The following is a 15000-nucleotide window of genomic DNA, read 5'->3' on the forward strand; positions in this document are numbered from 1 at the left end:
AGACAAAAAGTAAGGAAGGATCCTTCCAATTTATTTAGTGCATAATTCTCTTTAACAAAGCTTTTAAGGTTATGAATGCATGTGGTAACTTCAATTATACATACCCCAGATTAGCAATTCAATTTTAACCTCTGGATTTTTCAAATTCATTTAAAGTTATAGCATTTTATAAGCTAAAAAGGGATCAGATTTAAATCCAAGTATGTCAGAGACTGTTTTAACAAAATGTTTCACTTGCATATCACTGGTGTTTGATTTATTTTGCATCAAGCTTTTTATGTTTAAACACTGACAGGAGTTTAAATACAAAATGTTAGCTGTCACTATTCATTTAGCTGATTATGTGAGATGCCTTAGTTTTGAGAGATGGGGGCACTGTCACCAAAAGAAACAACATTCTGACAAGTTCAAAGAATGCCTTCTTGAGGTCATAATTTTGTAGCCATGCTGCCTAGTCAAAGACAAAGAAATAGACAATACACACTAAGTAAGAGCATAATTTTTAGAGTAGTCAGCTGCAAGAGAAAAAGACAACAAATTTCCATGAAATAAACTATTTCTGTATCCACTTCCTTTTCTACAGCACTCTATACAGTGCTAAGCCTTAAAAATTTAGTTTTTGTATTAGGCGCAATTCACGTGTGTTTATCAACAAATGACTCTTCAATAGATCGATATTTTTATGGACGCTAATCCTTCTCCCTTTCTTCGAGGAGAGTATTTCCACCTTTGGATCTCAGACCATGTTTTATTTGCTGGCATCTGCATGTACGGATTCAAGAACACTTGTCTGCTAACTGGAATGCTATATTGTAAACCTTTTGGTTTAAGCTCTAAAAGTCAATCCATCTACATTCAAGCTGACTTAGGTCCAATGGAATGATAATTAATTTTGCAGACTAACTACACTCAAGTTTTGTCAGATGTTATTACACTTTGGCATATATAGGACAGTAATGAAGAAGTAGTATTAAATGTTTTTAGTGATCTAGTGAGATCCTCAATTAGTGGTCAGAAAAATGGTTAGCTTCTGTCAACACTTACTTTACAGTAAAACTCAAAAATTTTCCTAAACACCTTTTTAGCCTGGACTCTCTTCTTTGTATTTTATTTTTCTTGCCTTCGTCTTTGCTGCTACAAATAACAGTTTCTAACTTAGCCTTCATTCAAAGGAAAAGAATACGTCATTGAATATTAAAGAATACATGTAAGACAAATAATATGTACATTATACATAAACAACTGTCCTCTCCTGGCTTTTCATTTGGTGCTGGGCAAAAACAGAGGGATTCTACTAGTTTGTTTGGGGATATGATGTGAAAAAGGGGATTTGGGACTCAATGTATTTTCTATTATCCTCTGTTACTTAACATTTGTAGGCTAAATAGTAATAACGGATGGATTCCTTTTATTTCAAACCAACGGATACATTGTCTGATACCAAAGTAAAACTCAAGCTATACATTTATTTCTAGTGCATTTCAAAAATAAAAATGCCACAAGAATATTTTCTCAGAAAACTTTTTAACTGGGTTTAAAGTTTCTGGAGAAGAGTAAACAGAAAACTGGGAGCTAAGAAACTTTCACAGCTTTTTGACTTGTCGGACATTCTTTTCCCCTAAGACTCAATTCTCCCCAGTATTACAAAAGAAAACCAAAATCTTCTTTCCAAGAAAATTCGTATTAGTGGTAGCATCTTCTTCATTTCACTTTCCGCACAGACACTAAACTTTTTTCTGAATAACTGAAATATATTATGTCTTTTAAAATTTCCCACACACTTTAAGAAAAAGACAATACCAGGATGGAAATGTATCTAATACATACTTTTTTGCAGTACTGTGTACTGGCATTACCTCTATTAACAGAATTTGTCACAGATTTCTGAGTAAGAGAATCTAAAGCATATCATAACAAAAATGGACTAAAAGAAAGACCTTACAATCTACTGTCATTTGTTCTGTCATTTCTATAAAGTTAATGGGTTGGAAAAATAGCCTTTGGAACCAAAGTTGGTATTTAATTGAAAGGAAATGCTTTTTTAATTGTAATTTCTTTCTTTCTTTTTTTCCCCTTACCCTCTGCCTCCTTATAATTTGTCTTAGTTTCTGAAAAATACTAGCATGAATGTGAAAAACAACCATGGAGGGTAAAATGAGGGTTCATATTCATCTGCTTGTTAGTAATAAAAATATATATAAATATTTGCGACGAATAAAAGTGTTCCTTTCCATGTGTTATAAAGGAAAACGACACTGAAGGGAAAAATATGTATATTTTCTTAAAAGCTTACTCTTAGTTTTGTCAGCGAGCACAACTTGGAGCAATAAAATGGTGATTGGGCTAGTTCTATGGCTTAAATGACCATATTTAAGAAATAGTAGCAATAGTCCTCTTAAGAATCTTAATGACAAGGAATAACATAACACTTGGGTAAGGGTGAATATATTCAAATGAAGAGATATGAAATTAGCTGTTAAAAATTAATGTCCCTATATTTTGTCTTTGTTTTAACAAATGTTATTTTTGTAGAGAGGAAAACTTGAGCGAAGTTACCTAACATTTGAAATGCCCTCTTTGCCTAGAACAGTTGAATCACTTTCATACCCAACAAAATGGTAGCTCACTACTGTTCTGGTGTAATAGCAGTGCAAATTTTTATTTAAGGCCATTTACAAATGCCAAAATAATATAGGAAGCAAATTTTCTTTTAATTGGTCAGAAATGGAAAAAGTTAAAAAAAAATCCTTGCGGAAGTCTTACTGTAATTCCGTTATAAAGTTATTATGATGCCAAGTACTTGTGCCTTGTTGTTAAGGTGCTTTTACTCTATACCCTGTAGTCTACCATTTGTAAACACATCTTTTTGATGTTTCTGCCAACATCCTGGCAACAAAGCAGTGCAATTTCAAATGAGCTAATTAACTTAATTGTTGATGAAGCATGAAACAGTTCATTCACCCTGTTAGCTGCTCCATGACAACATAAGAGTCTCAGCCTGCGAAGTTACTCATCTCCATAAACCTATCTGTAGCTCTCTGTTTAGATCTCTTGTATAGCAGAATTGTGCACGGAAAATGTTTCATAAAAGATGGATATTCTCATTTGCAAAAGAACCTCTTAAAATTAAAAAAATATATATATTGCTGTATGAAGAAATTAAGGCTACACCAAATTTTGATTTTCAGCTAGAGAAGCCATGCAATTTACCATACAAATACACAGCCATGCACGTTGCTCTCTGATTCTGAGGGCAACAAGTAACAACAACGTAGATGAAATAGATTTATTTCTTAATTTTAGCCTCTTTTAACTTTCATATCATCGTTCTTGTTGTTAAATATATATATGTTAAACATCATTATTTAAAGTTAAGGAATAGCAGGCTTGCGATTAAAAAAAAATAAACCCGTAAAATACGTCTGTTTGAAATTATATATATTCTATGATTCCTCATGGAATTTTACTTAAAATTTTTATTAAAAACGTGAAATGTAAGTGAATCCCAATTATTAATGACACGATTACTGTAGGCTACTATTTTCCATTCATTCAAAAACCCCTACTGAATGATTTGTAAAATATTTTGATGAAGAGGTAAAGACGAGGTCACCTTCTTAGCCTGACGTCGGTCATGCACTTGTTGGAACACACAGAAAGCGCAGAGTGTGCCTGATGATGGACTTTGACTTCCTCCTTTCAGCTTTGTCTTGTTTATTTACAACAATGTGCCTAACACTCCCACATAACCCACCCCCTTCCCTAAAAAAGGTAAGGAACCTACTTTAAAAACTGTCCAAAATCTTCACAAATGCTTTCACAGCCTGGCCATTTGCAAACTCCATGGCCGTACAGAGTGTGAGAAGCCCCAGTCTCCTCGTGTGACGAGCTGTAGCAAAAGAACAGGGCGTCAGATTCATCTCAAAAAGCCATAATCGTTGCAGGCTGCTAGCGCCTGTCAGGTTACGATCAGTGACAAACAGGTCAAAACAGGTCAATTCAGCTCAGAGCAGTCAGAAAAATTTAATCGTTCTATTGAATAGTTCAACTGCCAAGGCTAGATGATGTTCCAATTAGAGGAGAAATAGAGCCAAATATGACTGTTAATAAAGGATGAAAAACTAAGAGGACTGTATAATATCATATGCTAATCTTGCCATATGACCTTAATGTAACATTTACCTCTAAATAAAAAATATATATTCATATGTGGTCAAGTGAAATAAACCTGTGTTTTTAAGAAGGTAATAGGACAGCCACCATAAGATTTTTGAAATGCTCTTTTTAAAGATGATATGGACCTTTCGGATCATTTAAATTGCTTAATATTTATGTGTGGACCATATATATTTGCACTAGTTACAGCTGATTTAAAAAAATCTACTTTGGAACAGTATTCATTAGCTATATCCTTCTATAATCATCAAAGACTTTTGATAAGTGAGTATTATGTCAGATAAAGAGATCCCAGAAAAATCAACCAACTTCTGCAATATATAATCACCAAATTAATCTCAATTAAAACAACAGCATGGAAGCATTCAGAAGCATACCATTTTATAATAATGAAAACTAACAAGAAGAATTTTTCATGATACTCAAATGAAGACCAGAAACACCACCAAATTACAGCATCCTATTTTAAACTGTACTGTAATTAAATATATGTTTCTCTAAAAAAATTTGTTTATGAGAAAGAATTTGTTGCTGCTAGGCAGATATTCATACTACACAAAAGAATATTATTGATCCACTACATTCAAATATGCAGTATTTAGAGCTAAATACCACAGGAGCCTAAGTCACTCTGTTACGAAATCCTGCACTTATGTTTTGTTCCTTAAAAAGATATTTTTCATGGTGAGCAATGTTTTAGCTTATATATTTTATGTAAATTGCTTTAAAGGAACCTGATTAGATGGCTTTATGCTTAAATAAATGGAAGTAAATGGACAAAAATACATGGGTGCTCCTTTTACAAGGGCTGTTTTTATTTAACTAAAGTAAAACAGTAAGTTGAAAATTATCTAGCATAATGTACTCAATACCGGTAACTGAAATCAAGTAATTTTTCTTTATGAATTTTGAGTCAAGTTTATTCAGCTACCACCATAAGCTTATGTTTATACATTTATAAATTCCATCATGCTACACTAAAAAGGCAAACCAGATATCTATCTTCTGCTTTATTACACCTGTGTTTATATCCTTAAGAATATCAATTCTCTGATATCTGTGGATATGTTCTTAAACATATATTAAGCACATGTTTTAAAGCATATGTAAAGGGGGATATGGATGCATCTTTAATTATTCAAAAGGGGTTCTTAAGTTTAGAAATGGTAAAATATTCTCATTTCAGCAATCTGGTTCATCACAACATATTAGCCATAAAAATAATAATATTATAATAATATAATAATAATGACACAATAATTCCACATGCACTTGTTAAAAAATAACTTTCTTCAGGCAAATTCCCCACCAAATCCATTAAACCGCCAGTATTTGAAATGCTTTCTCTAATGAAAATAATATATAAGATAAATAATCTAAAGGTTTCTATTTAATTTGTTCTATACATTCTACCCCTGTTAAGTATAAATCATAACCTTCAGTTTTATGAATGGTGGAAGAAAAAGTTGGTGACAGATAAATATAGAATAAATCTCATGAGATTTACCTGTCCCGCCTTGCACTTAGGACTGAAGACTGTCCATTCACTATGGAATGATGGGTTATTGGTGGTGATGCTTTGGAAGTGGTGGAGGAGGTAGTCGAGGAGGAATTGTTAGTAGTGAGGTCTAGCCCTCCATGTTTAATGCCATTGTCTTCCATACTGTGAACTCCAGTCACTTCTTTCCATAACTGCTGAATCTCAGCAGGACTTAAGCCAGCTATAAAATGAAAGAAAGCCCCACTAATATAACAAGGTAAAGTTCATATAACAAGCTTAGTGTTATTACGGGATTAATGCCAACAACAAAAGTGATGTTACCAGCATAATCAATATACAATCATAAATCACTTTACACCAACAGCACCACAGTCTTTCTCATGAATAATCAGTTATTTGCTCAAGACTACCAATATGGGAATGGTAGGGAATGATCGTATTGGAAATAATATCAAGGATTAATGGAAAAACCCAGCAAGTTCTATTTGAAAATTAAACTATTCAACTTTTTTTTTTTTAAAGATTTTATTTATTTATTCGACAGAGATAGAGACAGCCAGCAAGAGAGGGAACACAAGCAGGGGGAGTGGGAGAGGAAGAAGCAGGCTCATAGCGGAGGAGCCTGATGTGGGGCTCGATCCCGTAACGCCGGGATCACGCGCTGAGCCGAAGGCAGACGCTTAACCGCTGTGCCACCCAGGCGCCCCTAAACTATTCGACTTTTAACAGCAGCTTCTACTTATTGCTAGTATTAACTTTTTATCAGTGAGGAACTGAAAAAGAAATAGAACTGGAAATGAGATATAGCAAAAGAAATGAAAAGACAAAAAGGGGTAAGGAGGACAAACAAAAATGTCAGGAAAAAATTGTCAGGGAAAAACAGTAAACACTCAACTCAGAAGGAAAATACATTTGACAATTAACTTTGACAAAGTTTTAGTTTGCTCTTTCTCAGACAGGCAAACAAAATAAGTCTCGCTTGGATGTGCTAAATAAGCCAATATGATTACCTCCGTGGATCAATTAAGCAGATAATACGCAAACTTCATTTTATGACTGATAGAATAAATGAACTACTCATTTTAAACAACACCCTGGTTCAGATCATGCAAATTTACCAGATTTAAGAAGAAAGAAACAGAAAATCAAGGCACAATGCTTTAGCTTTTAACTATAATTCTGAAATAAGGAATCGAGAGATTATTGTTTATATTTGACTTACAAAATAGCACTTATGTGGACCAGGTACTACGCCTTCATGTATTCTTTCTATACCTTATGCTTCTCAATCCTCACTAAATCCGATGGAATCGATAACTATATTCTAAACAGTTCCTGGATAAGGAAAAAGTGTGAGAGAGAGGTTCAAAAATGTATCCAAGGTCACAAAGTTTCTGTGTGGTAGAGCTCTGAGTTAAATCCAGGCAGTCTGATTTGAATGCCTTTGCTCTGAAAATATTATATTAAAAATACGAAAACTACTGAATAAAGATATACAGGGGGAAATGCAGTTGTAATTATGATTGCTATTCCTTATTCAGCATCTGCTGTAGTCTGGTGCTTTACATTCAAAATCTCAATTAACCTCACCTGATGTTAGGAATCATTACATTTTACAGAGGAGGGCATGGCATGGAGGTTTAGAAATATTAAAGATGTTACCAAATCGCTATGCTCATAGCTAGTGGACAGAATTCAAACCTAATTCACTGTGGCTCCAAAATCTAGGTTCCTTATTATGTTCATCTACAACGTCTAACATGAGGGTGGAAGTACTAGTCAAAGTACCCCCACCCCGTACCTCAGATGCTCTAAGTGCTATGGATCAATCTAGAGGTGTGTGGGAGCGGAGCAGGATGGGACAGGCAGGGGAGACTAGGGGACGATAGCAGAACATGATGACGAGGAGAGTGAGCCCTCTCACCCCTACCCCTGCAAGTAGAAAAATCATCAATCCAGACATCGTGGTAAGTAGCCCAAAGTGATAGAAGAATTCTCACTGCTCCAAACATAACTTCTGGTCAAACTATTCATCACAGTGGTACCCTTAAATTGCTATGCTTATCACAATTTCTTACAGATAGTTTTACTGAAAGCTATCATTTTGGTGATTCTGGCTCCCGAAGATTTTAAAACAGCCTAAGACTGAAGAAAAGGCAGGCTAACTCAGGTTTCCAGTTATTAAAAACTATTTTTCCTGTGTAAAAGAGAATGGCTTAATAAAGGAAGGTATTTCTCGGTTACATGGGAAATAATTTCTATATTAAGATCATTAATTATTGCTTTAAGTCTAGCTTTAACCTAGGATTCTGAAACTTTTCTGACTGTTTAACTTTTTTTTTTTTAAGATTCTATTTATTTATTTGATAGAGAGAGAGACAGCCAGTGAGAGAGGGAACACAAGCAGGGGGAGTGGGAGAGGAAGAAGCAGGCTCCCAGCAGAGAAGCCCGATGTGGGACTCCATCCCAGGACTCCGGGATCACACCCTGAGCCGTCGAAGGCAGACGCTTACCGGCTGAGCCACCCAGGCGCCCCTCTGACTGTAACTTTTTGATTTACCTGTCTGTATGAGTTAGGTGTCCTCACAACAAGGCTCCGCTAGCAAACCCTTTTTGTGACAGCATCTTCTGCATGGGAGCCCTCACCATCTGACTCTGCCTCTCTGGCCTACTGTCAACTCTTGCCTAGACCATGGCTCTCCTTTCCTGTCTTCCTGCTTTCCCCTTGCCTTGCTATAATTTACCACTCTTCATATATCAGCCCAAATTTGTTGCTCTAAATGTAAATTAGGTCATTGCACTTTCCAGGCAAAGCCTTCAATGGATTTCCAGAACACTTCAAAAACAAAACAAACACACAAAAAAACCCCCCAAAACTCCACAAACCCAAAACAGGGAAAGAAGGGGAACAAACAACGACAAAAAACCCTATTGTGGCCTGTGAAGTGCTGGCATTTATTATCTGGGTCTTGCCTGCCTCTCTGACCTCATCTATTGCTTGCTCTCTACATTTCACTCTGTTACCCTAGCTTTCTTCTACATCTTCAATGCATTGAATATTTGCTCCCTTGCCAGCTTTTGCGCCGGCTCTTCCCACAGCACAGGTGACTGTCGCAGACCTACTCATGTCACCCCCTTCACTCAGATGATTCAAAGGTCACCTCCTCTGAGAGGTCTTTGACCACCCTATCAACCACTGCCCCCCCCTGCCTTGCCTTCTACCATTCTGCATCACCTCACCCTGCTTTATTTGTCTTTAAATCATTTATCAGTCTCTGAAACTATATTATTTGTTTGTTTTACGTGTTATCATCAGTCTCCCTTTACTACAATGTAATCTTAAACTGATAAAGAGTAGGGATTTCTTACTGGACCCACCTATCCCCAGTGCCAAGAGCAGTGCCTGGTATGTGTCTGACACATAGTAGTTGATTTAATTGATTATAACAGAGTCACACAGTTCTCGAAGGCATTTGGGTTTTCACATGGAAGTTCTGTGGCTCTTGAAGGACATACTATTCGTGAGCACTGCCATCTTGTAAGGCCAATGTCTAAAGAATTATAAACGGCACTAGCTGATTCGAACAGATTGAGTGGCTGATAAAATTTTATATCTTGGCTGAAGACTCTCAGATATTTTTAGAGACCATATCAGTTAAAGATGTTATTAATAATTTAGTTTTTGAATTTTATTAATAATTTAGTTAACCTAAGTATCCACTTACCTTTTAAAAGCAGACTTTTCTTATACTATTCATTTGTGTTGAAAATTAGTAGTATCAGCATGATATCACATTGATATGGCAACAAATACTAAGCACATAAACATTTGATGAATAATTTGCATGATCCAAATAAGGATCCTTAATTAAATGAAGAAGGAAATGGTTTTTAAAGATTACAGAAAAGGGTCAGAGAATAATGATATCCAAAAGAGATTCCTTTTAGTAGAAGTGGTTCCCTGAAGTGTCTGCATATAATACTCAGTTGAGGACATTTTAAAACTTCCGATGCCCTGACCATAGCCCAAACCAATGAGATCACAATTTCTGGAGGTAGGACACAGGCATCAGTCTGCTTCTGAAGCTCCACACATGATTCCAATGTGCAGATAATTTGGGAGGAAAGTTGTTAAAAGCAAACTATCACATTGCTTACAAAACAGTATTCACATCTACAATTTGCTTAGCTCTTTTCTATGGATGCAAGACTAAGAATATGAAACAAGGAACCAATCAGTTTTGTAGAATTTTGAAAGTTTTGTGAATTTTGAAGTTTTGGTGATTTGCAAGAATTAACTGATTTTTCAGGCAGTAATAGAACGCATTCAATATTGCCTAAACTGTGTTCTATGCAACAGAGCTCTTCTTCTAAACACTCTTATCAAAGAGATCTAAGAGGTCTGTGGTCTCTGTCTTGGAGACGCATGACTAATGTTAACGCCCACATCAGTTCCAAGATGTCTAGGTACAACAACGACAAGAAAACAAAAATCTTGAGTCTCTTGTTTAACTCAGCACTTTACAAATCCATTTGAGGATAAAAAGAAAAATAATAAGAACAAACTATTTTTACAATTACACTAATTTATTTCAGTTTTAAATACTGGCTGTAGGCTTAGGATTAAATCAAGTGATCTCCAGCCCCTCCCTTGATCTGCAGGCTGCCTATTTATAAACTTCAAGATTTTTTCACCCAAAATAAGCTTACTTCAAAACTAAGCTTCTGTTTATACAGCTTCTCTGACCCCAACTCAGTCTTCATCTCTGTTTTATTAGAACCTTACCCAGTGCTTCTGATATACCAGTCACTTAACTCCACGCTTCAGTGCTAATCTAAGACCCCAGGCTACTATTATTATCCCCATTTTAGAGATGAGGACACTGAGGAACAGAAAAGTGAAGTAACTAGCTCTAGAGCTGATGCGTAGCAGGGCTTCTCACATTTTTAGGTCATTGCTCACATAACCTCTTTCTAGGACTCCGTCCCTGGCCACCCTGTCTACAAGTTCAACCCCACCCATTTCCTAAGGTTTCTTTCTCTTCTCCTATACTGACTTTTAAGTTGTTTTTTTTTTTTTTTTTCTTAGCACTTACCACTATATATTTCACTTAACCTACAATGTAAGTTTTGTGGTGGTAGGGACTTTTGTCTGTTTTCTTGACTGCTCTGTCCCAGTGCCCATAGGAGTGCCCACAGTGCATGAAAGCTCAATGAATATTGAGTTGTTCAAGTGCCCGGAACAGTAGGGTGCCGGCAAGCTGGGAACCCGTGGGCTAGACCATCAGAGAGGATAATAGCCAACTTAAAATCTTAAGTAAGGATGAATCAGTTTTCTTAGTAACTTATTTCAAGGATACATACAGATAATACTAGTGCCAAAAAGCTGTATGATTATGCAATTTTAAAATTAAAATTCCATGACGACAGAATATCAAGAAATAATGATGGGTGATGGCTTTGGGATGATGACTTGGGCTTGCTCTCATTCACTGCCAGTACTACAAATAAGCACTAAAAGGTTTGTTTTTCCGGAAGTTGAATGAATAAAAGGATGAATTCCTAGTCAAATCGCATGTAATACCACAGGTAAAGCAATTAAACAATAATTCCTTAATCCTGGATTCAGAGTTTGTGGAGTAACTACTGGGCGACAAGTGCTGTGCTAAGAATTAATTAAAATTTGATAATTCACAACTAGATTATACATCCTTGGGGCACACAAGGTTTAAAAATTTCAATGGCTTTACTTATTGGTAAAAATTACATTAGCAGCTTTTTCACACTCAAAAAAATGAAAGATTGAAAGATTCTTTCAATGTCCTTTCATTTTCTAGGTCTACTAATTAATTTTTAATATTAAATAAATAATTTTATACTTTATGATGTAAAGTAAGTCTATTGTGATTTTTAAAATTAGCTTATCTTATTTAATAGTACTCTGCTTATGTTCTAGGGTTACGTATAATTAAAAGTAATAAAAGCAAATTTTGGTAGAAATATTTGTATCATTCATATATTTTATGAAAACAATTTGATATTTAATGATCTGAAATCATTGAACTATTATCAGGTAATTTTCACTTTTCATCTTAAATTTTACGTTAAAAAACACTAGTATAAGCACATGGACAAAATAACTGAATCATAGAGAAGGTTATACATTGCAAAATCAAATTTCCCTACCCACTTTCACCTCTCGCTTCCTTGTTCTCCTCTCCAGAGGCAACCATTATTCTAGTTTCTGGGCTGTCCTTCAGAGATCTATGTGTTCATTTATAATTTGCCAAACCTAACATATTATTGATTTATATTTGACTGGGGGCCTACTTTAACCGGCAGGTGTAGTGCCCGTCTCTAAAATCTATGTTTAATGAGAGGTGCACTGAGTGTATATTTTGCCCAAATGCTGAGCTAGAAGGAGTAAACAGCTATTCGGTTAAAACTAAGACCAAAGGCAAATATCTCCACTAAAGAAGGAACTTCTGGGATACTGGAGTACATCTGATATATAAAAAAATTCCTTTTATGATTTCACTATTAAAATTTTTATAGGCTGCATTTTTTAAGTTTGATATTTTATTTTAAAAACCCATAATTTTCTCAGTTTTCCCCATCATGAAACTAACATGGCAAAGTTGACATTCTGTTTTGGAGTCTTCCTTCAAGATATACAGAAGTGACAAACAGAACTTTAAAAAGATTTCTGGCCTAAACGGAGATAAATTCATTTTAATGTATGCATGCGAGTATACCAATTATGTGACAATTAGAATTATGATATAATTTAATCTCCATCTTTCTATCTTATTTACAACTTCTCAAAAACTAACTCAACATTCTTAATATTTCCTTATATATTTAACGCTTTGTAAGTTAGTCTTTCTGTTTTCTTTTTGTTTTTTGTTTTTTTTAGAGAGGGAGGGTGGGGTGGGCAAAATGAGAGAGAGAGAATCTTAAGCAGGTTCCACGCCTACCTTGGAGCCCCACACGGGACTCGATTTCATGACCCTGAGATCATGACCTGAGCTGAAATCAAGAGTCAGTTGCTTAACCGACTGAGCCACCCAAGCTTGTAAGTTAGTGTTTATACGTAAAGTTAACAGCATTCATGGTTAACTTTGCAAAGTTTTATTACTGCAATAATAAATGTACACTTAAACTTCAGCTTACTGATAGAGTTTTCGCATGTAAAACCCCAAAGGAGAGTTTCCCTCCAAGTTGCAAATTGGAGATTGACTGGTATTTAAAAGGGAATACTAAGATGTTAACAATAATTCTGCACGACATGCATTGTTCATATTGCTGGCGCTGTTACCCTAATTAGATACACGGTGATCTCTGCAAGCACATGACCACAGATTAGGCAAAAAATCAAGATGCCAGACGTAATGTTGAAATAGGCTTGGCTATTTAGATTTCCATAAGCAGAGAATGAGTCAAAGCCAAATAGCTGATTTTGGCCGAATACTCATCCTACAGACAAACTTGAGCACATTCCTAACTCAGCATAAAGGACGTTATTATATTTTACTTAAAATGATTTCATTTTATATATTATTCAACAGTTCTCTCATTCCAAACTCATCTAGTTCTAGAAGGTGTTAGTTCAAACGAGTGCTGGCTAGATATCCTAGCATTCCCTGTTTGGTTTTTCAGACTGGACACAAAAGCGTTATGTTTTAAATCAGTTTCACAAATTCAAAAACATGTAGAAAGTTGGAATGAAAGAAAGTTTTAAGCACATATATTCTAGTTCCTGTAGTCATAGGAAGCCTGTGACTATACTGTGTATTGGAATACACTGACTTTTTTTTTTTTAAGATTTTATTTATTTAGTTGACAGAGATAGAGACAGCCAGCGAGAGAGGGAACACAAGCAGGGGGAGTGGGAGAGGAAGAAGCAGGCTCCCAGCAGAGGAGCCTGATGTGGGGCTCGATCCCATAACACCGGGATCACGCCCTGAGCCGAAGGCAGACGCTTAACCGCTGCGCCACCCAGGCGCCCCTGAATACACTGACTTCTATCTCATGTCAAAAACATTTCAAAGTTTGAAGTGCATGCACAATAATTTCCTACTACCTGGAGACAGTGGTACTGGATTATGATAATGTGTCACAAAGTAATTACTAGCTGACATATAAACTGTACTATCCATGGAATAAATAGCTTCATAATCAGTATTTTATTTGATATTGATTTACAAATCCATCCTTTTGTATTTGACTTCTGTATACCTACAGTCACTCTATATGTGCATTTAGAGATGGTCTTTTCATTGCCTCTTTTACATTAAAATCCAGTATTACAGTAATATTCACGATGACTTTAAATGCTTAATATTTAAAAGAATTTACTTTAAAGGGTGGTACGCTGTATTACATCATTTTGCAACACAGAGATAAATGTCTATAAATCTCCTACTCTTAGCAAAATTATTATAATTTTGTTACTTCTGTCTCATTCTCATATACTTATTTTATATATGGTTGAAAGAAGTTGGAGCTTTAAAAAGGAGCCTGAGGAGGCTGTGTTAAATCATGGGGATAAATACCTCCAATATGGCATATTTTTAAAGGCACAATGAGATCATCATTGTGTATTAGTCCTACTTGGTTTCATGGCTAATCCATCAACCAACCAAAAACTTGGTGCAAAGTGAACTGGGAAAACAATAATAAAAATGTTTAAATATTTAAAATATGTTTATCTGAAATAACCAGTAGCTAAGGCAGAAATAATTCCAGCCTTATGTTATCTAACAATTAATTACTCTTTTACTTTCTTCCATTCCAATTTTGGGATTCCAGCACCATCCTATGAGATTATACTCCTTTACTGTGGCTGGTTTATCTGACGCATTCTGTCTGTGTTTGCCTGGTGAGTCTCCATAGCGGCACTTTTCACACTACTTCATCTAAACAGTGAAAACACAATGAAAACTTTCATGTTTTTTGTTTAAAATATAAATAAATATTCTGCTCAAACCCAGAAATGTTTTCAGATTCATTTCCTTTTCCTTGATGTTCTTTATCTTGTGCGTTTAATCTCTCATACATTTTATAGACAGTACAAATAGAAAAAAAGGGAAAAAATGATAATTCTATAAAAGAAGTTCAGAAACAAGAGAAAATTTTTATCTGAAAACTATTAAAATGGTTATATCATAATAAATTTCCTTGTTTGGCAAGATATTGGTTTGCTTGTTTTGGAAGAATATTGCACTTAAATTACATTTTGCTTCTCTGACCATCTTTCTTGAAGTGTTTGTTTCAATGGTTTTACTCAAATAAAATCATGGTAGATCAGGCTTCTCTCTACT

At 35.2% G+C, this 15000-nt stretch overlaps 1 protein-coding gene across 1 annotated transcript in view; it reads right to left on the reverse strand.

The window, feature by feature from the left end:
• The window catches only part of FOXP2 (forkhead box P2), a 61936-nt gene that overhangs the window by 41807 nt on the left and 5129 nt on the right, over nt 1–15000 (reverse strand). Inside the window, exons 4-5 of the mRNA XM_040644082.1 lie at nt 5684–5897; nt 3785–3889 (exon numbers count right to left, since the gene is read on the reverse strand). Coding sequence (XP_040500016.1) covers nt 3785–3889; nt 5684–5897 — 319 coding nt within the window. The remainder of the gene's footprint in view (nt 1–3784; nt 3890–5683; nt 5898–15000) is intronic.

The sequence above is a fragment of the Ursus maritimus genome, unplaced genomic scaffold (assembly GCF_017311325.1).
Source record: "Ursus maritimus isolate PB19 unplaced genomic scaffold, ASM1731132v1 scaffold_3, whole genome shotgun sequence".
In the NCBI taxonomy this organism is placed as follows: domain Eukaryota; kingdom Metazoa; phylum Chordata; class Mammalia; order Carnivora; family Ursidae; genus Ursus; species Ursus maritimus.